General features: G+C 37.6%; 2 protein-coding genes across 5 annotated transcripts in view; one reads left to right on the top strand and one right to left on the bottom strand.

Moving 5' to 3' along the window:
• The window catches only part of LOC146481036 (uncharacterized), a 175,559-nt gene extending 169,714 nt beyond the window's left edge, over positions 1 to 5,845 (bottom strand). For 2 of the 3 annotated variants that reach the window (XR_014864522.1, XM_085108740.1), the window contains exon 1: positions 5,314 to 5,845. The gene's annotated coding sequence lies outside the window, so the exon portion shown is untranslated. The remainder of the gene's footprint in view (positions 1 to 5,313) is intronic. The other variant, XR_014864521.1, reaches the window with a different exon arrangement.
• A 2,477-nt stretch (positions 5,846 to 8,322) lies between these two features.
• Positions 8,323 to 26,772, top strand: part of LOC146481035 (U4/U6.U5 tri-snRNP-associated protein 1-like) — a 36,337-nt gene continuing 17,887 nt past the window's right edge. The window contains exons 1-12 of one of the 2 annotated variants that reach the window (XM_085108742.1): positions 8,323 to 8,673; positions 9,578 to 9,641; positions 13,146 to 13,210; positions 16,060 to 16,133; positions 16,998 to 17,053; positions 18,436 to 18,544; positions 19,837 to 19,923; positions 20,489 to 20,548; positions 22,317 to 22,353; positions 22,783 to 22,844; positions 24,471 to 24,551; positions 26,607 to 26,679. In XM_085108742.1, coding sequence (XP_084964868.1) covers positions 8,406 to 8,673; positions 9,578 to 9,641; positions 13,146 to 13,210; positions 16,060 to 16,133; positions 16,998 to 17,053; positions 18,436 to 18,544; positions 19,837 to 19,923; positions 20,489 to 20,548; positions 22,317 to 22,353; positions 22,783 to 22,844; positions 24,471 to 24,551; positions 26,607 to 26,679 — 1,036 coding nt within the window. In that variant the 5' untranslated portion in view covers positions 8,323 to 8,405. Of the gene's footprint in view, positions 8,674 to 9,577; positions 9,642 to 13,145; positions 13,211 to 16,059; positions 16,134 to 16,997; positions 17,054 to 18,435; positions 18,545 to 19,836; positions 19,927 to 20,488; positions 20,549 to 22,316; positions 22,354 to 22,782; positions 22,845 to 24,470; positions 24,552 to 26,606; positions 26,680 to 26,772 lie in introns of both variants that reach the window. The other variant, XM_085108741.1, reaches the window with a different exon arrangement.

Genomic DNA, 26,772 nt, shown 5'->3' with positions numbered 1-26,772 from the left:
TAAAAGCAAATAATCGATATATTGCTCGAGAATTCTATTATTAATTCTGTCTCGTTCTCGTTAGCAGTGCAAAGAACACAAAATCATTGTAAATGAAAGGCAGTCTATGACTGCATGTGGCTACTGCTTTATTTTTGTAGCTAGAATATTGCAGTAAAAAAGCAACTTTGTATAAAATTCAGAAGGATAAATGAACAGCTCTAGTCAATGCCAAAATTGTGCAGCGTAATTTGTTCGTGTTGTCATATCGGCGAATTTGGTATGCGGTGGACGATTTCGGTTTGTTTACACTTTTATACACAGGGACAGTAATAGATATGGTTTGGCTCTCCCATGGTTTACCTGGGTTTACATAAGATTGCATGGTGAAGAAATTCCGTGAATCAAGACACACAAATAAACAGACAATAAGTTTCTTAATTGAAAAATTTATTCAGACAGACCTGGGTTCACGCCTGAAAAGCAAATTCGTTCAATTTTCGCCTCGAGTGAAGTTACGTAGGCGACCGATCCAAGCGAACTGCGAGTCACTAGACTCTATTAAACTGAGTACGTTTTGGATACGTTTTACGAAAATTTCGCCAAAGCTATTTGAAATATGTCAAATCGATCAATTTAACATAAAGCAGGGTAAGATTCACATTCAAACCTGTAGTATTTTGTTAGGTGGATTCCCAGTAGCATACAAAGATTTCCGAGAACATCTACAGCTCATGTGATGATTTGCAGATCTTGCTTGCGATCGCACATGTTTCGCCTTGACACAATCTCGAACAGGAATTTCTTCGCTATGAACTCACTGGTTTCCTCTTTTTAAGCAGCCGAATGTTCCTTAGAAGTTGTGCTTTTGATTTACAGTATTGAAAACCTGTGTTTCCCTTCCAAGAACCACAAACTGCCACCTTGAAAATTCACGCATGAGAGACGCGGCAGCCATTTTGAATCTTCGGTACGAATAAAGCCGACTGAGATCTCGTCCACTTGTCGGGTGAACCTTCGGTATTCCGAACCTTTACGGAAAATGGACTTACTTACTTACGGTTACCCGGGACCTTCAGAGGTGTCTCGCGTTTAAGCGATGTAGCGCGTCCTGTTTAAACTGTAGATACCTAAACCCGTATATCAAATTAAAGCTTATAGAGTTGGCTATCAAAATATACCAAGAATTTTGAAATAAAATGAATTGTTGAATTTTTCACGACCTCTAATTGCAAGCGTCCGAATCACCTTTTTAAAGCTACAAGTCGGACCCAAAGCGCTAAAAAAACGTGTCTGCGTTTTGCCATATTCAATCGCAGTGAAAAGTTATAGAGCATTTTCGAAATAGGATGAAAAAAATGTGGAGTAATCGTACAAAAATCGCTCTTGGAGAAAAAATATTTCGAAAGAAAAAATTCGCAGACACGTTTTTGTTGTTTATATGTTAAACTAGCTACTGTCCAAATTTGAAGGCAAACGAACAAATTCCTTTTGAGTTTTACCTCTTTGAAGTGACTCCTCCAAGTGAAAAAAATTTATTCGAGTAAACAGCGCTAAAAATTCGGCAATTCATTTTATTTCAAAATTCTAGGTTTAGTTGGATAGCCAGCTCTATAAGCTTTAATTTGATATAAGGGTTTAGGTATCTACAGTTTAAACCGGACGCGCTACATCGCTTGGACGCGAGACACCTCTGAAGACACCTCTGAAGGTACTGGGTAACCTTACACTACACGATGGCAATGTAGGTTCCAGCTTTGTAAAAGCTGAAACCACAAAAATGGGGAACTACTGAGCCAATTTTTACAAAATTGGACCAAGTAATGTCAATTCACTCATAATTTGTGTCTGACTTCGTAAATTGTGGAAATAAGCATGTGGCTGTCTCGTGGGGCAACATATGACGTTATGTAATGTCACAATATTCTTTCACAAGGAGAAAGAAGTTATAATTTAAACTGGCCGAATTATAATAGAAAACTGTTTCATGTGTACTGTTATCCTGGGTTCAAATTAGCGGCGATTTTTTTTATAAATTTAATTGCTTACCTTTTTAACTAGTGAATGCGCGTATGCGCAATGAACGAGTTATAGCAATGGTTTGGATAGTGGGATTTCCACTTGGTTAAGGCGACGAGGCAAATTTTTGTTTATTTTACAAAAATATTTGTCATCAGTTCCGTTCTACAAGTGCGCAGGTGTTTTTATTTTTACCAAAATTTGTCAAGTTGTACCAAATTTCAATGGCGCTGTCGTCCTGCCTCAGAGCTGGACAAATTTTTGTCAAGCATTAAAACTGTCAGATTTTACAATTTGCGGGCGTTAATATGAATGAAAATGTCAATCAAGTAAATTTGATTTTGCTTTCAGAGAGTCTATTCAGGCAGAAGCCCGCAAAAATATTCCATTTGTGTGCAGCAATTGAGCTATGAACATGGAGAGCGGCGGAGACTTTAACAACCACTATTCTTACTTAGAGATGTTGAATGGGACTCCATACAACTACTCGCAGATCTTTGTTCCAGTCGTGGATCTGAACTTTATTCAAACTGCCCGAGTACAAGGATCGCTGCTGATCAAAACGAAATCGCGGTACTGTAAGCCAAGACTATGAGAACCTAAAAGAAGGTGTTCGATTTCAACGAGATTGATACTTTATGGTTGACAAATATTTTGGTGTTTTCAAGATCGTATGCGTTTACCAAATTCAACATTTGGTGGAGAAAAAATTTGTTGAGATTTTTGGCAGAGCCAAACAAATTTTGTCAACCCAGTGCATACGGTACCTTGGTTTGTTGGTGAGTTGTTAACTTTTTGAAATATGCGTAAACAAAGAGTGACAAGCCTACACAACACCCTTATTTTCTCTTTTATATATTTGCGCTATTTGTAATTGTTGTCACTTTCCCCTGATGATCGGCTGAAGATTTGGCCCAATGTTTAAAAACATTTTATTTTGTTTACGTTTACATATTTTAACCAGAGAAACGTTTTAACTATCTCAATTTTTATTTTTATAATAATTATTATTTTTATTATTATTATTATTATTATTATTATTATTGTTGTTGTTATTATTATTATTTATTATTATTATTATAATTATTATTATTATTATTATTATTATTGCTATTGTTTTTTTTTCTACTTTTAACTTGTAAATAGCAATTTGCTTGGAATATGTTAATAAAGAGATTATTAATTTTTATTCTTTATTATGATCATAATTATTATTTAATGAAACAAAATAGTAAATTTAATAAATAAGAGTTTCAGTGGCCAATTTCACAGAGTGGCTCTTTCATCCATTGTTTCCAGGTCTGATTGGAATTTGGGAGCATTGGTTTTTGTGTAGGAGTACCTGGAGATAAATTATCCTAGCAGGGTCATCATGTGATCAAGAACCAACAACAAACTCAATACCCACATAGAGCTTCAACACCGGGGATCAAACCCGGGCCACTTTGGTGGGAGGCGAGTGCTCTCACCACTGCGCCATCCCTTGTTTTGATGAACAAGCTGCAGTGCCCGTTCAAGAATTCTTTGGATAAATTAACTATTGAAACAGCACAAGGCCCTGTAACTAAATAAGGAAGTAGTCAGCTAAGACCTCATGAGGGGTTGGAGGGGGGGGGGGGGGGGGAGCTTGTGTCTTATTTATTTTGGGTATGCAGGTGGATTCATATTTAATTTTGCATAAGGGTAGGGGGCTAAGCCCCCATCTTTTATTATCCCTTTCCCATTTCTCAATCCCCTGGCCCTCCCGCTAATTATTGCAATCGAGAATATTGCAATCCCCATACAAAGTTTTATAATGCATTTAAATTCTCAAAGGCCGGTTGAAGCCCAATACCGCTTGCACTAGCAAAGGTCATCGTCCCACCAATAATTAATTATTGCACAATCTCTGGGGATGCTGGCTTGCACTCAGGGGCTTCATTTTTAATATGCCTCTGGTCTTAATTGTTCATTGACAAAAAAATTTCAACAACTGCGGGAGTGCTGGAGCATGTTATTTGTGCTTTTATAAGAGGGCCGGATATTCTGAAATTGCTCCTATGAGCGCTTTTCCCGCGCTTTTCAATTAACAATTATTGTTAGTTTTTCAAGATTGTTTTCTGGTAAACGCTTCATTTGACAAAATATAATTTATGCAAAACCGAAGCGTATATAAAAATGGCGCCCCTGCGGATCGGTCCTCATGACATAATTTCCTCTTGTTAAAATTCAGTGAAAAATAAGTGGATTAGCCGTAAGCAATTTCTCATATTGCCAACAAATAATTATTTGAGCTTCACTGAGCATGACTTGAAAATGGACTCGCTACGCGGATTAAGGCCTGATCCAGACGCCACTCCACTCATGTGCCGAACAAAAGAGCGGCGTCTGAATCAGTTTGGTACGGCAGTTTTAATTTGGTGCGTCAAACATCGTTGAAATCGACAGGGTCTGCCTCATTATGCGACACTGGAGCGGCAGCTGATTCAGACGCCGCTCCTCTCATGTGCCGAACCTGATGGATAAATTACTCATTGTTTACTGGTGCTTGTGATTGCCTCAAATTAAAGCTCCATACCGTCACAAGTCACGTACAAGATTTTAACCATGAAGTACAAGCGTGACTGTCGCTTGATTCCCTTGAGACTCTTCTTTTGGCTTTTAAATTCGATAGGCTTTGAGATTTATTTAGAGAAAATTGCTTTGGCATAAATCTCTTTTACTTGCTGTTTTCATCCTGAATCGAAATGTAGAATTTAAAGCTAAAACTATCGGGAAAAGTCATTGAGAATCACCGATAAAGTTTAGTTTCTCTTATTGTATTGTTATTTAGCGATATTAAACTAAATCAGATCAGCCACATGTTTGTACAGAATTCCTGACTTTCCGTCTCGGTGAAAATTTTTTACTTCTTTTCTGCAAGGTTTGGCGAATTAGGTGCGGTGGAAAGTACATGTACACCGTCTGAATCAGTCGTCACTCCTATGTCACTCCAGAGTCGAACTTAAATGTTCGGCACATGAGTGGAGTGGCGTCTGGAAAACAGGCCTAAGTTTGACAACGTAAACCAGAAGTGTTCCTCTTCAAGCGTCAAAATCACGTAAAGCCTTAAAATACATTGTACTCTAACATCATTTATGATCAAACCGTCGTGATTTGGTTGCTCAGGTAGACAAGAGTGCGACTATACTGCTGCAAAATTAAATAACTTTGATTACAGACACTAAATTATGCGAGTCGCGAGTTGTAGCACCATTTTGATTTAAGCTTACATCTTCGTACCATAAATGTACTTGCTAAAGCTAACAATTATCGACAACGCTGCTGTTCTCTTACCTTATGAAGGGGAAAACGTCAAGCCATCACAAAGAGGAATCAGCCGCTCTTGTTCGAAGAAACGCAGACAACTCCCTTGAGAGTAATGAGAGAGACCTATCGCGGAGCTGCGGGAAACTGGGAAATCTGATTCCGCATTCTAGTGGCCAAGCTTGATAGGGTCAGTTAACACAATTCAAGACTACGGACCAGTCACGTAACCGACGCTGTGCAATCAAACATCCCAGGTGATCTGATCAAGGAAAAACCCAACGTAAAGCCCAGGATATGCATAGATTCTAGCCAGAAGATCAATAGAGCAATCAGAAGGCCCGTATTCTCCATCCCAACGATCGAAGAGAGGCGAACGCTGTTGAAAAAATGTGAAAAAAATGGAACCCACTCCCCTCCCCCCAAAAGAAAAACAGCCTAAACGTACTTATCCTTTATTTAAACACGAAAGGATTTAATGTGAAAATAATTAAAACGTCCGGTAACAGTGTGTTTCGTTATCAAGAAGAGGTCCGGTCAGAAAGTTCTTCTGCTGTTGCGCACTTTATGGTTCAGCAAAAATGAGCAAATTTCCTGTTCAAAACCTTTCGCCAATATTTTTTTTCTTAAGGGGGATAGCCTATGGGGGTATTGCGTGATATTATCTGTTGTTGATTTGACCCCTGAGTTTTGATTGCTGCGGCCGAAGACATTGATGAATTAGCCAGAGAACTAGCTCTAAAAATTTTAAAGAGAAGCCATTAATTAACATCCGATTCGTGTCGCTGGATCGTACTTTTCGTGACACTGAGGGAAAAAAAGAAGGGAAGGAAATTCAATGAAAATACTTGAGCCACGCAACAACGCAGGCGCGGTGTTTTTTAAAACCATCGAAAATTAAACTTTCATTGTCAAGCTTATAAACTGTGGAATCTAAAAATAACACTAGTTTCAAACGCTTTTGCTGCTTTGGTAGGCTAAAACAGGCCACTGGAAATGCAAATCTGACAATGTGTGTCTTCGACCGAATTACCAGCCTATAGATTGATGCGGCAGATATCCCAACAAACGAAATTATATCGCTCAGGGGACACTGCAGGCCAAACAAAGAGATATCCTGTTTTTCAATCCTGGTTACTAAACAAGTATCAAATTGTACCGTGCGAAACGACGCACAGGTCATGAGTTGACTACTTAGCGGGTGCAAAAATCATATTTGTTCTTTCGCAGTTCTTCATAAACTAATTGAAGGGGCAGTGTCACCTATTTGTAGTGCTACTTTGAATGTTCAAAAAACGTATTTGAATGAATGGAATCGTTTACATAATAGTCCAGTTTTGTTAACAATAACCTTACAAATGCACAGAAACTAGTATTGATTATGTTTGGTTGCATAAATTATGGCTAGGATGGAAATGGATTACAACTTGAACAAATTGGCCAATTTTTTCAAGTTCTTCCTTTGTGTGTCAGAGAAATCACTAAAACCTGATTACTGTTTGTTCTGCCTTAGACAAATCACTAACTGATATTTGCCTACCGGTGCTCTAAGAGCAATTTTATGTTAGACTCTAAAAGGTTTTTTATGAAATATTTGAGCGGTTTTTTACAAGTATACTGCAAAATAGCATGACAGTACTAGTGCCCCTTAAAGGAGGCTGATATTGGTAAGGTCGCCACTGATTTTGCAAATGTTAAGGACAGGCTTTTGTCTCTTTGCCTTTAAAAATCTGATAACAACCTTTTTATTATTTTTCTTTATGCGTGGGCGGGCGGAATTTGTAAATCATGGAATCTGATTGGTTCTGGCATAGGAAGGAATTTTTAGACCTTGTCCAGGAACCTGGGCCTTGTTTTCTTGCAGAAAAAATAAAAAAGTTATTCACCGGCCTAGTTCGCTCCGTATTGGAAAAACTGTGCATTCTGTATTGAGTACGGCCTTTGACCGGCATAATTTTCCCAAAACGGACCCCCCCCGGTCATTAAATAACATGTATGTATGACTGCACATGGAACTGATTCATGCTGAAGGCGCCTCTTATTTTAGAAGTACAGTTTTTAGCAGTTTACGACCATGCGGGAATAGCAGATCTTAGTATGGGCTACTGAAATCGAGAAAGAAAATTGGGGGTAGCGGGGTATCATTGGAGATAATTGAGCAAAAAATATTCTAACTAAAAAGCGGTAAAATTGAAAGCAATGTCTGGCGTTTTATTCCAAATTGAAGCTTTATTATCCTGTTAAATAATGCATGGTTACCTCCAGTTTTCTTCACTTGTATACGGCTAAGAGCACTTGCTAAGTTCTGCTTTCTCGGCATTGTTCTAAGTCGCGCAAAAGCATTCTTTTATTAGAGGCATCGCCGGCCCGAGATAGGAAACCCGACTATCTTGAGATGCGCAGAACTTATCATAGAACCAAAGGTAGGCACTTTACTGTTAAATGTTTGAAAAAGAAAACTATCACGGAAAAGGCCGGAAATAGAATTTCCGATCATCTTATTTCCAAAATTTTCTGGGTTGGGTAATGCCCCCAGACACCCTAGCGGATCGCACCTTTGGCGCTGAAATTTTACCCCCTTGCCACAAATCGTTCTAGCTACGCTCCTGCTCATAGAAACCCACAATTTTGGCGAAATTTGTCAACGTACTACCAGCGTTGTGTAGGCTAGGTTTGAAGTTTTTTTTTTTTTTTAACTTTACCGGTGCGTTTTTACGGTTTTCGCACGCTATGAGTTAAGGGTAAATGAAAAATGCACCTGTCGGTACGTTGGAATTATAGGCTTGGGAAAGACCGTGCCTTTCGAAGCATTAGAAAAATATACTTCCCTGACCGTGAAATCAGACTTGCTCTTAGATTATTTGAAACTGTGTATGAGTTATTCAATTGAATTGAACATGTGAAGTTCACACCTACGGAAGTTACTTGGGCTTTTGCAGACAACTTGCCCCGAGTGGGAATGGTTCGAGGCCTCTGGAAAAGGCCAGGCTCCCATGCGACAGGCAAGCGTGAAGGCCAGGTCACTTGGCCATCGAGTATCATCATGGCGGCCGAGTTCTGAGGACGTAGCGACGGCGTTGGAATATCTTCTAATTTTCTGCTGTTGCGTGTGTCAGATAACAATGGGCTCCTCTAAAAAGCACAAGGAGAAGGATAAAGACAGAGATCGAGAGAGGAGAAGGGAAAAGGACCGAAAACACAGGGAAAAGGACCGTGATAGGGATTCTGATAAGGAGAAAAGACGGAAGGAAGATAGAAGCAGAGAGAAACGGAGTCGTACAACAGAAGAAGAAGTGGATAGAGTGGAGAAGAAAAAAGTGAAAAGAGAAGAGTACGATGATCTGTATGAGTATGCTGTGGAAGAATCGGCACGAGAAGATCGTAGCAACGGTATGGTTAAGCTTACTGTAGTCACTCAAATTATATGCATGAGCTTGAAATTACACTATGCACGGCTACATGTAATTGGGACTTGTTAAATGAAAAATTCAATTTGTAGTTTTCACATCGTAGCTTTGTTTAAATTTAACATTGCATGCACAGCTGTGAGATAATGCATACAGATTGGCCTAAGCATGTTAATTTTCAACAAATAGGCAAGATTTTCGCTGCAACTCACACTTGACTTGAAGATTTTTTATCAATGCCATAATATTATTGACACTGTACTCATCGCCCTTGCACGATACATCATTACTGTATATTCATGTAAGCTTACTTCCAGGCTTTTTATCATGTTTATTGTCTGTGGGAAAATGGGACTTCATTTCCTTTTTCTGTTCATTGGTAGACTGTCTCTATTGGTGATTGTCAGTGTCATTCAAGCAACGACTCTCCAAGAAACATAGCTAAGTTAAAACAGTCAAATGCTATAAAATGACCTAGCAAAAAAAACATTGCCATTGTTTATTACCAATTATGTTGTCTGTGTTGACAAATCCACTTTGCATGTGTTAGTGACGAACAGACATGTAACTGTAGGCGAATCAACTCATAGATGAAATGACAAACATTCAGCAATCTCTGAGTACTTTGCACAATGCTGTTTCAGATTCTCAATATTTCTTTGCAAGGCTAATTAAGAAAACCTTGGTTGATAATTCAACAAATGCAACAGGGAATAACAAAAATTTCTTGTTATCAAACATCTATTTTGACTTTTGTTTTCTGAATTTAAATAATTTGTGGTGGAATTGTGTTCGTGACAAACATCTAAATTAAGAAATAGAAGGGATATTGAATGGTCAGACATTTGATTAAAATACATGTACATTTCCTTGTGTCATTTCATTAGGTAATGATGTACCACAACACCAACAAGAAGGAGGAGAAATATCACTTAGCATTGAGGATACCAAGTAAGCTACTTAACCCATTGACTCCTACACCGGCCAAAACCGGCCATCCCTCGCGCATGTTCCACGCGTGAAACTCGATACGTTCTCCCTCCCGTCCTGGAGTTTTTTTCTTCCTGAAAAGGTCACAATAGCTAGTAGAATGATAAACCAATCAGAATCTGTCTATTGCGCATATTTTAAGGCATTTTAGGGGGTAGGGGAAAGGATCCTTCTAAACCTACCGCATGGAGCTGAGCAAAATTACAAAATGGTGCCGCGCGTGAATCGGTCCTGAAGTTTCAAGACATGTTTTTTTCATCTTTTAAAGCAAGTACATCTTTTTTAAGCTCACAATGGAAAGGAATAACCATGAACAATAATCTACCTTCAAAAAAGAGAACTTGGAGGCGTTAAAAAACAGCGAAAAGCCGTTTCGCGTTGTGATCTCTTATATTTCCACGCCGCTACCGAAATATGCCTCAAAAGTTAAAACTGAACCGCGGGCTTCAAACGGAGTTTATAAGACCAGGACAATGGTGACAACACGGTAAATGATGTTTTCCGATGTGGATTTGCTTTTTACAAAAAGTTTAAGTGATGATTTGAACCATAATTCCGTAACTTCTGTAATTTTCATCGCAAACGTGCCAGAATTTACTGCGAGTGATCGCCTTGTACAAACACCGAGCGTCTTCAAATTTTACATGCATGTTTGCACACACGCAAAAAAACTGAAAGTTTTTTGCCTCTAATAGCAAATATATTGTTTATTTCAATAAAAAGTTTTGTTGGAAAAGCTTTTTGTTGATTTTTGAGTCTTTGTCAATTCATATATTCGTTTGGGAAGCAACAGATGCGTAATCAAGGGCAATTTGCATAAGCGGGTTGAAATTTGATAGGCCAAAGGTTTTCATCAACATGCCGTGAATTTTAGCAATTTTTGCGTTCAAGTGTGCTTTTCGGCAAATGATTAATCGGTAACCATATTATGTTACGTCGGAAAACATTTGTTTCATCATTCCAGTTTAATATGCAGTTAATTTTGGAAGCCAAGAATATTTATTTATCTACTGCGCAGTTTATCAAGTAAAAGCGCTCTAGGAAAAAGGTAATTTATGCAAAAACCATGGCAACACGACAGGAGTCAAAGGGTTAAGGACGGTGCCTACTATTGTTACTGCGCATACGTTCTGCGCATCGTGAGATACTTGGGTTTCCTATGGGTGGTGCCCACTAATACCGGGATATTTTTGCGCGGTTTAAAACTATACGGAGAAAGCAGAACTTAGCAAATGCTCTTGGTATCTCAAAAGAAAATTGGGGGTAACCATGCATTTTTCAGAGATAATAATTTTATTGACTATTGTATTCATATATTCATTTGGTCAACCCCGTAGGGAATAGCTGATAAATTATTGACTATTGTATTCATATATTCATTTGGTCAACCCCGTAGGGAATAGGTGATATGAAGGTCTGGGAGCATAACCGACTTATGTTGACTTTTGATTTTGCACGGATGGTCTGAATTTTGGCTCTCCCTGGTTTGGAAAACATTTCGCGGTTTTAGAATCGTGGACAAAACTCCTTGAGAAAACCAAACATGAACAGAACAAAAACCACTTGCTTACTTCTCCCTCCCACCCCCTCCCCCTATGCAATGAGAACCGAACACAGACAGCCAAAAAAACACTCACTTACTGTTTCTCCCTTCATAATTCTACCACAGTTACTTCTCCCTCCCCCTCTCCCCCTTATGCAATGTTGATGTGGGAAGTGATGCTTGCCAGGAAACTGTTCGTGACCCAAAAGACAACATTGAGTCAGGGGGAGGGGGAGGGGGATTTGGTAGTTTGCTTGTCTACAAGTTTTCATAGGTTTTGTCCACGCCAGACTCGTTTTCCAAATTATCGGTAGGCTAAAAGTTTCCACTGTCCACGAGCCGTGTTGAGTCGCACCAGTTGTTGTTTCTATAAGTAACGTTTGAGATGATATCATGGTTTGCTTTTGCGGGTTGTAACAAGCCCAAAATAGACCAAGGCAGTCGGGATAAACAACTTGCATATCGTACTGGCTAGTTGGTTTCCCTTTTGTTTGGTGAAGTTTGTAAACGCACGACATCTATGGATCTTTTGAAAAGTTATGAAATTGATGAATGCAGTTCACAGGAACTGGTGGGCCAGAAATGTTGTCCAAAGAATCCCTCCTTGGTAGTGACGACTGTGCCGTGGCAAATTTTTCAATTCCATTATCAAATCCCGCGGGAGCATCAGAGACAAATCCCGCCATGTGCAAGGTGTTTTTGCAAGCCTTAGTTGTGGTTTGCCAGGCTTGAAATTTGGTATGTAACGATTAACTTGACAATTTCAAGGCAATGGTTCAATAAAAGTACGATTAACATAGATTTTCAACGGTTAACACCGACTGCTCGTGAAAAGAATAGATAGTCTTTACCTTTTAATACAACTGCCGTTAATCGTTGTTAATCGTTGAAATGGCTACATGTCTTCCTGTTAATCGTGTAGAATGCTAGTATTTTGCGTTATCAAGAGTGATATGTCGAAAGCTGGATTTTACGCCAGGAAATGGACACATTTTCTCTTGGAGAATGTAACTGTTGACATTTCGGACATTCCTGTCACGTATATAGTACTTTGTAACAGAATCAAATAAAAGCGTGACAGCATTCTTTTTGTTGCTCCCGCGAAAAACACTGCTTTCGTGTGCCGTGTTTCAAAGACAACAAGTGTATATTGAATACAAGTATTTAATCCTCAGTGCATTGTCTTTTTGGTCATCCAGTGTCTATAATGTTACCGATATATCTTTACAAGATGGTAAAATTTCTCAATGGCATTAATACGAAACACAAAGCGGCGTGAAAAAATACTGGACAATGGTTTTCAATCGAATTGCAGTTCACATGCAAAAGTTTGGACAAATCCAAGCTACATCGAAAAACGGACTGAAATTCGACATAAGTCGGTTATGCTCCCAGCCCTTCAATTGAACTTCAATTTAGGAAAAAAATCCCATACATTGCTTTATATTTTGGCGCTTTTTAGAGATATTATAACTTAATTATCTCTGAAAAATGCGTGGTTACCCCCCAATTCTCTTTTTGGATTCCAATAGGCCTTGCTAAGATCTGCTTTTCCCGCGTAGTCATAAACTGCACAGAAATACTTCGGTATTAATAGGCACTGTCCTTAAACAACTATTGCACTTCACTAATATACATATTTGTGACAGAACATTAACCCTTAGATGCAGTGTCATTCTAATAACATTCATCAACATTCAAATCCGAGCAATATGCAGGATGTTTGTCAAATGAACCTGGCCTAGCTCGCACACATGTACATGTAGCTCAGTGGAAGAGTGTCGAAACTAGTAATCAGAAGGTCATAGGTTTTACTCCTGTTGGGAGAACTTCAATTTCCTTTTTACTTTCTTTCTTTCTTTTTTTTTTTTTTTGAGTGTATGACTGTGTCACTGACTGAAAAGCTATGTTGTTATTTTCAGTAAACTGAGAATCAAACTTGGGTTAAAGCCTCTTGAAGTTCCTGATTCATCAGCAGAAAAAGAAGGTACATGTCTGAAAGGTGCTAATCCATCCATATAACCTAGAGTCCAGTGAGTGGCTGGGAACTCTTACAGTACCGCTTGAAAGTATTGGACCATTTGCACGCGGTAAAACCTTGTCTTTGTCAATCGTGATTGCAGCGAGTTCACTGCAGTGGGACGAAAACCGTGACCGCTGCAAAGATGAAAGCAACCGAAAGCCGCGGTGAATTTGACGTGGCAATGCCTCAGTAAAAATACAATAGTGACTAATTACTATTGTCAGGGTATTGTTTAACATTTATACAAAAGAATGTGTCAGAACTCACCAAATCGGAAGCCGAACAACTGAAAATTTGTTTGGCAGACTGACAGAAGTTTCTTTTTCTACATTGGGAACTTGTTCAGTTTTTGTCATGCTACAGGCAATAATCTCGGAGCAACAGAAACAGTTTCAGTCTAATTCTTGTCGTTTATGCCACACAGTCAAGAAAGATATTCTATTTGTTTGAATAAACCTACTGAACAGATGTAAGTTTATGCCACACAGTCAAGAAAGATATTCTATTTGTTTGAATAAACCTACTGATGCAAAGTGCGCAACAAAGTAGAGAAGAATAATACTTTGATCAAGATAGCCATGTTTGTACCATTTGAATTCAAAATATGCAATCAGATTACGGTACGGACGCCCCAAAAAACATACTGAAAATCACTCCAAATATCGCTAAATGTAATCCAGATTCGAAAAACTAAAACTTCATGATAAATTTCATTGGGGATCAAGTGTTAGTGATAAGATCGATTCATTTAGAACAAACACAACTTTACACTAAAAATTTGCACACTTTGAGTACCACAACGCTTAATGTATTTCTATATTTACTTTGGTTAGAACGAAAATAGCAACTTTAGCAAAACTGAAAGCCCCTTCCAATGTTTTAATTTTAAGAGATGAAACTTGTTCCATATTATTATTTTTTTTTTCATTATTACTACAGTCAACTCTCTCGTAAGGGACCACCCTTGGGGAACGACAAAGTGGTCGCTTACGGGAAAGATCAACAAAATAAGCCTAATACTGGATTGATTAATTAATTACATATTAAAACATTACCTTAGCAGCTAAGATTGGGCAAATAGAAATTACTTTATTTGATTTTTTTACATCTATTCATTCTTCTGATCAAACTTAGTACAACATTTTGGAACAGATCACTGTAACAATACCCATTTATCTACACATCTAATTATAGCCATCTTTTGTGTCTGTAAACTGTTATTGGTTGAGGTCACACTGGAGAAAGTTAACCATGGTAAACTCAAGTTTACCAATGATGGTTAATGGCATCGCAAGTGTGACCCCCAATTTTCAGTTTACCATGGTAAACCTAACTCTGGTAAGTTGCCCTGACAACAGCGGCAAGAACAAATTTGACTTGACCCCAGATAAGAATCTAGTTACCAAAAAAAAGAGGCGGGTACATCTCTTGTCTATCATCTTTTTGGACAAACGCAGTAATTACAATATATCTGTGGATTCATATTTTATAAACATGAAATTTATTTTCCCGTTCATTCGCGCTTGTGTTTGAGCGAACATGGATTTCAACGAGCTGGCAAATGAAGTGTTACCCTGAAATGGTCTTTCCAAAAAGCTCGAAGGAGCCGGTTATTATACATTTCCTCAAACCATTTCTGTGGTCGAGGGTAGACCCAGGCTTGCCTGCGCGCTCAAGATTCTTTGTCTGTGTCTTTGCCGTCTACGGTTAATTAACGAAACTGCTGCACTTTCTTTGGTCCCAAGTTCGAAATAGTTGTATGTAAGAAGGAAGCGAATTCTACGTGCTCGTCTAAGCAGCAGAATTAAAAGCAAAATGGGAACAATTGAAAATACAACTCCCTCTTGTTAATCCATAATTTTATTACACACCAAGTCACAGTTCAGTAACTTATAGCCGATATGAACTCACGCGACATGTCAACATTTAGTGTACTCGTCACGTATAAGTTTACTGATCATGCGAAAAAGTGCACATGGAAAGCGTCAAATCTATTTTTTATGACTTTGACAGCTTTACTACAGTAACTACATGGTTGGGCAATTTACCTTGGTAAAGCAATTTTTACCATGGTAAAGCCTCTAGTGTGACCTCAGCCATTATCTGTTAGAAGTCCAGGGTAGTGTCATTAAAAATTGAACTTTTGCCACTTCTGACTAATGATTTACTAACAATCGTATGTGATTACACTGTATGTTGGGTGGTCGCTTACCGGAAACAGAAAACAAAAGAATATGTGTAATTTCTGGCCTAAAAAGTGGTCGCGGTCCCTTAAGAAATTTGAGTGGTGGTCGCTTACGACAGAGCTCTTGAAACAGTATTTAACTGAGAAACAAAACAGTTGTTTACGAAGTGGTCGCTTACGGGAGGTGGTCGCTTACGAGAAGAAGTCGCTATGAGAGAGTTGACTGTATTATTATTATTATTATTATTATTATTATTGTAAGTTATTATTATAATGTTACTTCTTATAAAATTTTAAGACTTTGCTCATGTTTATGTTTTCAGTAAAACATGAAGTACATGTACAAATAGTAATTATTACTGACAGTTTGTTTTCTGCTGGAACCAAAACAAAAATCAAGTGAACCTACATGTAGACATTGTATTATTGACTTGGCAAATTCTACTTTCCTGAACTGTCAGACCGGCTTTAAGATAGCCCTAAACGGTGGAAAAGTTATTGACGAACTAAATATGAAATGTACACTCTTAAGAACTTTTTAAGGCCTAATGGTCACTTACAGTGTACATGTGTCTTGCGCTAAGTGCTTTAAATATCTGATCATGGCATCTTTTAACTCTTTACACAGGAAAGTCAATGTCTCTCATGGAAGATGTTCATGTCCCTGCTATCAACATCTCTGACAAGAAAGAAGCTGAAAATGTGAGTCAGCTACAGAGTGTCATTCAATAATAATTATTTGTGGCCAACGAACTGGAATAAATATTATTGTTATTATTCTAGTTCTACTAATAATCATAACACTATAATTATAACAAAACAAATTTTTGGTCATTTGTGATGTGCTTATTTGGTAAGCAGTGCTTTTCCATAAATTATAATGGTAATACATGTAATGATAATGATATGAAATTTATTTTATTAGCGCATTATTTTTCTATGACATTTTCAAATGTGATGTGTGGGGACTGCTTGTGGCAACAAATTGCAACCCTATAGTTCACAATCAATTGAGTCAAGTAACAAGTGACAGATGCCCCCATTCCCACAAACAAGGCCAGGGTACAGACACTGGGGACTACAGCTTTACATCGCCCACTATTATTAATTTTTGTGAAGAGTGAGCACTGTGTTAACATCCCCAACAGCTAACTACAGCTGTAGTACAAACCTTAACAGTGAACAGGAGATAACTTTAGCCAATGGCTTTACGTCCCTGCCCAAGAATGCATTCTGAAACAGAATTCTCTATGGATGTTTAATCTTTCAAATCTTTTGTCTCATTGATATGGAGGTGAGTATTAGGCTCCTCCCTAGACGTGCAGCTTAAGTGAGACTGAAACATGTGTTGGGAGGTTTTTGTAAGAGTTGGCCATTTGTAGTTGTTGTTGTTATCTCGAGAGAATAATTATTAATTAAAACCAGTTTACCGTTACATTTTCATTTACAGTTTGTATAATGTGTGGTACATGATCATAATTTTTTTTTGTTTTGCATTAATCTATTGTACATCATGAACAAGAGTGAAAAATTAAGTAGGTGATGATGTGTAAAATTTGTTTTTAGTTTAAAAGGAAGCTGGAAGAAATGAGAGAAAAGAGGAGAATAAACAAAAAACTGGGGTGAGTCGGAAAAAATTTAAAAGTTTAATTAAAGGCCCATTTCCACCCTTGATTCAACATGGTCTTTTGTTTTTGTTTTGAAATTGCACTATTGTTTAATGTGCATTCCGATTGGTGAACTATTTTTATCAAACTTAAAATTCCCAAATGCAACACGCCGGTAGTCCAGAAATTGCGAGCTGCGTTCTTGTGAAATTGCATTGGCGGTCTCATCTATTAAAAGTTGACAAAATTAATGCAAGCTTTTTTCTTCAAAAAAGTGGATATTAAATCCATGGACATTTTTTAAATAGGTTTGCCTGAACAAACTCTTACTGGTCAGTCATATAATGCAAAGGAACATAAAAACTGCATGTGGAGGAGAAGCGGCATTTTAGTGACAAACCATCCAAGTGAAACATCCATTCATTGTTGTTATGGCTTCTTTTTTAATAAAAACCCTTTTTCATCTCCCTTATCCTGCCCATTTATCGGGATTTTATGGAGACAGAGCCCGAGTGGCCAACGGTGCTGATTGTGTTAGTGGCAAACAGTAATATCAATTGCAGAAAATCAAAATGTAAACCTGTTATATAATAGTGTGAGCTCCGATGCATCAGACATTTCACAGACTCAATGTCGTTATTTTCTACAGTTCTGTTTCTTGCACATCATTTTATTTTTTTCCAGAGGATAAAAACAGATTGAAACAAATCAAGAACCACAGACAGAACTCTAGTCTTCCAACAAGATGACAGAAAGTAACCGCTATTATTGTTGTCAGAAGCTCTAACAAAATTAATGGCAAAATTTACGATCATAATTATACAGAATATAGTACCGCAAAGCAATATGCAAAGATAAACGGGGAATGCTTTTACAATATGCAAAGTGAAAATATAAAGAGGATTGTCGTGCAATGCATTTTGGATGAAAATGGGCCTTTAAGTTGCCATGCTTTTAACCCTGTTGCCTCCCTGGCCCGTGCTACTATGTATTAATTTATCTAGCACTGGGTTTTAGTCTTCTAGCACAGCATGACCAAGTCTACACGTCTCCCTATCCCTCCAGACGTTAAGGGATATGAAATAAATATTATGGTTCAGCCAGAAAAAAATGGAATCTGTTGATATCATGAAATGGTCATTAACATCAATTTGTACAAAGGCATGATTGTCAATACATAGTCATCTATGGTACATGTACTGTCAGAAGTACATGTAAGTGTGCACCTGTGTGTGGTTGTTACATGTAGTTTGTCCAATATTTGGTAAGTACCACTAAAGTGTAGCTGACTGTTGAATGCACAGAAAAGTTGTGCCAGTTTTCATTCTGTAACATTTGATCCTGGATAGATCTCCAGTTGACCTAAGACTTTACTTTGATTTGTTTTTAATTAATAGGAAAGTAAAAACTCTTGGTGCAGAAGACAGTGATGAGGATGACAGTGCAACATCATGGGTCATCAAAAGCAGGAAAAAGGAGCAGGAGAAGGTTTTGGCAGAAAAACGAGTAAGTTCCTACTCTCTTAAAAATCAATGCCCCCGGCCCACCACTCTTAGACAAGCTGCTGTAATTGTCATCTATCCCTTCTCCCACACTTTTAAGGTTTTAAGGACGGTGCCTACTATTGTTACTGCGCATACGTTCTGCGCATCTTGAGATACTCGGGTTTCCTATGGGTGGTGCCTACTAATACAGGGATATTTTTGCGCGGTTTAAATCTATGCGGAGAAAGCAGAACTTACCAAATTTATGCTCTTGGTATCTCAAATGAAAATTGGGGGTAACCATGCATTTTTCAGAGATAATTAAGCGTCAAGTTAGGAAAAAATCCCATACATTGCTTTATATTTTAACGTTTTTTAGAGATATTGTTGCTTAATTTTCTCTGAAAAATGCGTGGTTATCCCCAATTTTCTTTTTGGATTCCAATAGGCCTTGCTAAGATCTGCTTTTCCCGCATAGTCATAAACTGCACAAAAATACTTCGGTATTAGTAGGCACTGTCCTTAAAGTAAGGAAGGAAAACAATGTTAACTGATGATGGTGATGGTGATAACACAGCAACATTTAACATGGCATCTGACAGGAATACTTTAGGAAACTTGACCATACCAAATCCCACAGCCTCCCCCAAAAAAGTACAGTTCAGAAGCAATGGGGCAAATGTTGCTGTTTAGTACCATGATCATATGAATGAAGGCAAGGGTGTTGAGCCCAAGTCTGGGGAACCCCATACTTATTTATTGGCATAAACACCTGGCCAAGTGCAATAATTATTAAGCTAGCCAGAATTAGTTTGAAGTTTTATTAATTAGATTAATTAGTAATTGATGAATAATTAATTTTTCTGAAAGACAGTTACTGTAATTTGCCCTTCAGTTTTGATGTCAACTTTTCTTTACATTGTCATGTACCTTAATAACTTGAAGCATTTCTAATGAGTAAGATATTGACCTTGGTTAACTTTTAATTGTGGATTAGCATTAATTGGCTTTCAAACCAGGCTGTGGGTATACCGAGTAGCCATGAGGAGGCATTAATTGACAAATTATTGACTATAGGGAAATTCACGCTTACAGAGAATATAATTTATGTACTGAAAACACATCTGCATCTATGTGAATGAATAGGCATCCCTTCCCCCCAAACTCCAGTGCACTAAAAACATTTTTTTACCCTTCATTTATGAGGATACTGATCTGAAAGACTAAGATATCTATTCAAGAAAATCATTTTGTCAATATTTTTTTATTGTTTTCAATCAGTAAATCCAGTTTTCTTTCTCTTACATGTGACAGGCACAATTATTAGCAGAAATGGATGAGGAGTTTGGAATAAGCAACTTGGTAGAAGAGGAATTTGGATCTCTGTCAAGAACAAGAAAGGCAGTGAGTTACACGTACTGTACACAATATTTCTTACCCACTTAAAATCCAAGCATGTGCAAAGTTCTGGTTTTGCTTTACAAGCTAGGGCTCTTTTTTTATACATGTAAAATACTGTATACATGTAAGAATTGGTATAATAAAAAATAAAATTGTGATTGGCAATAATTATTATAATATTATTCTTATAATTTCTTGGGATAATGTTGGCCGATGTGTTAGTTTCAGATTTTGAAAATAGCAATGGGGCATTTATTCATTCAGATGTGCTTAAAATTACAGTGGCTGTAATGTATTGCTCACCGTGCTTTCAACAGAAACACACAGCAAACTGATCTTACCAAAAATTGCATTTAATATTGAAACCACACTGTAGGAGTTCATAGCCATTGGGATGGGCATGGTGGGTAGAGGAAAGTAGTTTTGATTGTGCTAGGACAGCAGAGGGTGGCACTAAAAGTTGGCAAATTTGATTTACATTATTTTACTGAAAAAAAGGTAATAATTATAAAATAAACTATTATGCATTTCTTTCTTTCAATCTTTCTTCTTCTTTTTTTCACAGGCATACACCAGCAAGGATCTCAGAGGACTGAAAGTTGAACATTCCCAGGAACATTTTGCGGTGCGTCTAACAAACAAATAACATTGCACACTTGGAGCTGATAGGAAGAAGTCTAAAAAAACAAACTTAAAAATACCACTTTGCAACTTGCTGCAGTAATCAAGAATAATAAAATAATTAATTATTGTAATTTACATATCATTCAGAAATTTAAATGTTAAAAAAGGCTGGGAGAGCTAGTGGAAGGACATTGTTCCAGAAGAAGAAGTGATGTGGTTCTGGTTTGGTTATGCTACAGAAGCCATAGAGCCAAGCACTGGCTACAAGGACAACTTTGTGGTTCATGTGCAGGAAGTTGATTTAAGCATTTAGTATAGTTACTGTAGTTATGTCTAGTTAAAATTTTGTGCTTGCAGCTAGTGGTTGGTGCATTTTGAGTCAGTTTTTCTTTTTAAAAAAAATACTGAATGCATTGCTTCAGTGGAGATGCACTAATAGGTACACTAAACAGTTTATAAATGTTCCCGTGGAATATGATCAAGAATAAACAATCCAAACTAAGCATAACAGAGCAGAGCAGCTGGTTACGTGTATGTTACATGTGGAGTCAAGGAGTCAACCTTAAGGCTTATGCTGAGAAACAACTCCAGCCAGCTACATGTACATTGTAGCAGTCAGAGTGGAACTTGAACCCAGGACCTTTGGATTACAAGTCTGAAAGTTTGAACCCAAATCACTTGGTCATGCTGCCCCTATTAATTTTGTTAAATGTCCAAAATGACCTAAATGCTTTTAAACAGAAGCAGAGGAAGATATAACACAAGCTCATGACACATTGCTAATCCAAAATATTTATAAACCTACATTTGTAGCATTCTGGGGTCTCAGTATTTCAGACTTTAAGCAAACGTTTTGGTGGACGTTCAGAGAGTTGGTGATATGGCTCACTACTAGTTCAGCCTTTTCACAGTCGTATCTTTCCTTAGACAAGAAATTTCTTTCCAGATTTTCCCTTTAACGCAAGGGATTTGTGTATGAATCATGGCTACTGGCGGCAAACTGCTTGCCGGGATTAACCTTCAATGGATTCCTATCCTATCCAGGGGGGAGTAGTAATTGCTCGTAATTGCTTTATGGGAACTGGGTTAAACTTCCATCGTATAGGTCAGCCTCTTGGCTTGATGTACTCCATAAATCCTACTGTATGTGAACATTGCCTTTTATAATTAATAATAAATTGGCTCTACCATCTCATGTTACTGCACTATACCTGCCAACCCTCATGCCTTAGGCGTGAGTCTTACGCCTGCGCGTTGAAAACTTTGATCTTATGCCAACTCACACTTACGTACCAATTTCTAACACCTGGTTAAAAAATGTAAGCTATTACAGAGTTAACTGACTCACTTTCCAAAAATATGTAAACTCAAACCAATACGAGAAACAAAAACTCTGAGTGAGTAAATGACAATACTTTCCCCAAAATCTCTGAGTTTTGAAGCTCCGTATAGAGCGTAATCATAATCTTTAGAAGTTCGGATTTTTTTTTTTGGAGAAGTTCAGAATTAATTAAATCGCCTTCGGAAATCTGCGGGCATCGTCAGAAGTCTTCGGAAAGCTTCAGATGTAGTCGTGTAGTCTGCGAGAATCCTGGCACTCCCAGGATAAAAATCTCACACCTTTGAGTGAAAAAAATGAATGACGTGATTGTATTCTTTCATGACAAGCTTATACCTTAATTAATATGACTAACTGATATCTACTGTTGATTTGTTTATTCTCAAGGCAGGCAATGGTGAATTTCTTGTATAAATTTTTTGTTTTCCAGGAGGGAAGCTCAGTGATAATGACTTTAAAAGATGCTTGTAAGTTGAAGTTTTTCCTGTTTGCACTGGAATCTCTCAATTATACGATGATTACAGTTCAGTGCACATGTATCATTGGTTCCGATAGATTGGATGCGTTATTCTAATCAATAATTATTTGTAGAAATGAAGAAATGAAGATCTATGTCAGTTACACAATTCATTGTTATTAAGACTTGCTAAAAGCTTTGCAAACATTATTATCCAGGCTGCAACAAGGTTTGTGAAGTTTGTCAGACTTGTGTTTTTGAAATACCATCTCAATTTCAAATGTTCATTGTGTTCTAACTCCTTTGACCTGTTTGTACATGTAATCTGTCCCTCATTAGCAAACTATTTTAGCTGCTGTATGTGTATATACATTGTACAGTAAGCTTGTGGTCAGCTTATCCGTGTAATGTTTTGAATTTGTGTTATTTTTACATGTAGCTGTGTTGGATGAGGGAGAAGAAGAGACTTTAATTAATGTAAATATTGTGGATAAAGAAAAGGTGAGCTTTGATTGATTTTAAAAAATATATTTTTTTAGTTACTATACTTGTTGTAATTTCATCTGCATGTTATTATCATGAACATTTTGTTCCAGAAAACAACCATACCCCTCAGGGGAGGAGGGGTGTCTTACCACCCAAAGTTTTAGAAGCAAAGTATGAAGTTAAACTGGAATTCTCTGGTTGGAAGGACAGTTGGGGGGGGGGGGTGCAAAACAAAAAACCTTCCATGTGGGGAGTTTGGATATTTTCTGGAACTGCACAATTTTCATACTCATTATTATTATTTGCCTTCTACCATCACCCCCACCTCCCCAAATTCCCAATGACCTTCTGTGGGGAGGGGTGAGGATCTCTTAGGGTTTTAGAATTTTAGTTTTTGGTTTAAAATTTTCCAGACCAACTTGATTAGAATTCAGTTTCCCATTTCTCAGGTTCGTTAAAAAGGGAAATAAAAATCGAACAAGTTTGAAACAGTTTCAATTAGTTAACAAAAATCCAAACATTTGTACACCACTGTCGGACCGCAGATATATTGTACACTATATTACATGAACGTTCTGTAATGGCACAACAAGGCAAGTTCAGTGTGTCTCTGTTACCCACAACTCATCAATGGGAATACAGCACAGGACTTTGTGTATGTTGTGTTGTTTGTCTTAACCCTTTAACTCCCAAGGCAAAACAACATTTGTCTAGATCCAGGACTACAAACTCAATGTTCATGTATGATATACTATTTTAAAGCTATACGTGAGTGTATTTCATATTAACTGATAAATTACAATTATAAATGAGAAAGAGTTATGGCTTTGAGATAAATAGGCTTCAAACGTAAAAATTTAAAAGTTCAAAAATGTCCCAGTCCTTGTGTATGTTAGGTATACCCCTATACTATAACTTATTTTGCAATTCTGAACATGTTCATTAATGTGAGAGCTGTCTTAAAACCCACAACTGCTAGGGGAAAAAGTTGAAAAGTTATGGGGGCGGCCAACCATATGACATATGGGAGGGGGTTAAGTTTTAATCCTTTTAATGAGTAGATCTTCACAGGACCATCTTGGTGTCCAGAATTAATAGAAATCTGTCAAATATTGACAGAGTTATGGCAAATTTATATGCCAATTGGCATTCTTAGGGATTAAAGTGTGTACATGTAAGTGCATAAATTAGTTTACTCATGAGTAACAATGTGAATTGTTACAAGTTTAAAATAATGTAGTTGAAATAATTTGTGTTAATAAAAACTTTTCAAACCAGTGTGAGTTTTTTTTTCCAGAACATGGCTGAGACAAAGGAAAATAAAAATTGAACTGGTTTGAAAAATTTTTAAACTAAAACTCAAACTCAAACTCCAATTTACTGTACAAGTCATGCAATTCATATCATTATGCTTTATAGCTCGTTTGGTAATACCTTTTTATTTGTAGAAAGTCACAAAAAACAAGGTGCAGTAGGCTTACACGCGTAGATCTTCATCTCACAGGCACATGATTATTATAAGAGGCATTGTTCAGACCAAGCCTAAACATGTACAGTCTGTACATGTAAAGACATGGTGTATAAGATTTGTGTTGACCAAGATGAAGACTAATAGGGTTTGAATTTACTTTCCTTCCCTAGAGTGACAAAAACATTGAGCTCAGAAAAAGAAAACCTGACTACAGACCCTACGACGAGCCTGAGATGGATGAATATGGAATGGTAAATGTTAACTGAGTTACCCAATTGAGTATAATTATTAACTAGTGCAATTGTTTTTGTAGTTAGTATCCCTTGGGCATAGTTTCTGTTGTAGTATTTTGTTTATATTTTGACTTTTTATGCGCTTGCCAAACAAAAAGGTTGTAACACTAAACCAATGGCATTATATACAGTGTACAGTAGTTGACTTTTTATCGGTACGGAATTGAGTGGCAGCCATTTGGCAATCAACCACTTTTGGTAACAGCGTAAAATTAGGGGAGAATGATGTATTAATCAGTAAATGACACAGGCATACTCGGAAAAAAAATCTGAGTGCTCATGACTATCAGGAGTCAAACCTAAGACCTTCCAATTACTAGTTCGGATGCTCTAGCACTGAGCCACAGGAGACGCCTGTGAGCTAAGGCCATTAAACTAGTTAGGTTCATGGGACAAACATCCTTCATACTGCAAGGATTGGAATGTCAATGTGTGGCAAATGTGCAATGGAAATAAGCTTAGAATTAATAAATATACAGATACGACTTAGACTAGGAAGATTTTCAGAAACAAAGTCCCCTTCTCTGTATATTAAATGTCCTTCTCTCACTGCTGTGAACATAACTTTTTTTTTCTACATGGTGTAGTGTACGTGTAGTTTCATTATTTTTCCTCTTGGCAGAGCAGAGACGTGTACCTCAGCTCCTGATTGTGTGATCATCTTTCAAAACCACAAAACATAGTGTGGCATTATAATTATTGTCAATTTACATTGTAGCTGTCTGGTACTATACAGTATGTTCATCTTAAGTTGGCATTTTTGTCTTGTGTACTATGATGTGCTTTTAATACAACCCATCACTTAATTGTCCACTAAATTGACTCTTAACAGCTGTCAGTAGCAAGTCGATAAACTGCAAATCTGAAAACCTGGATTTTTATATCAACTCAGTAATCTAATAGACAAGTGTTTATGAGTAACCCGAAAAGACTGACCCCTGGTCCGTGGACCCCTCCACCTGAGCGGGTCCATGGACCACTTCCAGACTGGTCCACGGACTACCCCCCACTGGCCCCCTCTACGGACCACCCTTTTACAAAAACCAAAAACAAGACATTGACTCACCGCAAGCGGAGGAGGTGAAAAGTCCACTTGTGCGATATTTAGAGCGTGGAATTTCGTAAATAATATTTAGTAGGCTCTGGCTCAGCCATATGGTATATACATGGCAAAATGGTATTTGTTCGTTGTAGAAAATGAACCGAAGAAGCGTCTGTTTTAAAAGTGGGTGACAAAAATGTCTGTTTTTTGAAAGATATGTTTAAAATCTCTTTAGTTGAAGAGAGACATAGATGTCATCAAAAACAAAAGACTAAAAGGATGAACATTCAAACAGTAATTACCTGTTATCCATGACTGCACCTGCATCAGGCCACAAAGCGGTCGCTTTGTAATTTGTGAAGCCTGGGATGAGTTTCATGAACCCGTGGGAGAATGGCCCAAACTAAATGGCGGAGAAGAACAGAAAACAAACAGTTTTATCATCCAGTTTTAAAACAGACTCGCTTCTTCGGTTCATTTTCTATGACGAAGAAATACAATTTTGCCATGTACATACCATGTGTAGGGGACGTAGTTCCCGGTGTTGTGGTCTGGTCTTTGTGTGTATACTTTCATGGTTGGGTGGGTAAATGCTCGGAGATATTAGCTGCATTACGCTACTCTGTAAATCCGAGGGTAAATAAAGATATGATGATGATGATGATGATGAACCAGTGCCTAAAATTTTTACAAATACCACGCTCTAAATATCACCCAAGTGAAGTGGTCACTACCTCCACTTGCGGTTAGTAAAATGTTTTTTTTTGTTTTTGTTTGTTCGTTTTTGATTTTTTTTAATAGGGTGGTCCGTACAGGGGGTCAGTAGGGGGTACTCCGTGGACCAGTTCGTGAAGTGGTCCGTGGACCTGGTCAGGTGGAGGGGTCCATGGACCAGGGGTCAGCCTTTTCCGGTTACCCAAGTGTTTATTGCTAAAAAATAATATTGGCATATTACATGTATTTGATTTTAGGTCAAACCAAGAGGACTACTACAAAAATATGATGAGGAAATAGAAGGGGAAGAAAAGCAGTCATTTGTTCTTGGTAAGAAGGAAAAATGTGAATTTTTTTTTTTTTGCAACTTATTAACCAATTACCCACAGAAAGGAGATACCAATGCTTAACAGCTGTTTGCTT

This window comes from Pavona decussata, unplaced genomic scaffold (assembly GCF_977016875.1).
Source record: "Pavona decussata unplaced genomic scaffold, jaPavDecu1.1 SCAFFOLD_51, whole genome shotgun sequence".
Classification (NCBI taxonomy): Eukaryota; Metazoa; Cnidaria; class Anthozoa; order Scleractinia; family Agariciidae; genus Pavona; species Pavona decussata.
The sequence above is the reverse complement of the archived record's forward strand: the minus strand, read 5'-3'. Positions and strand labels throughout refer to the sequence as shown.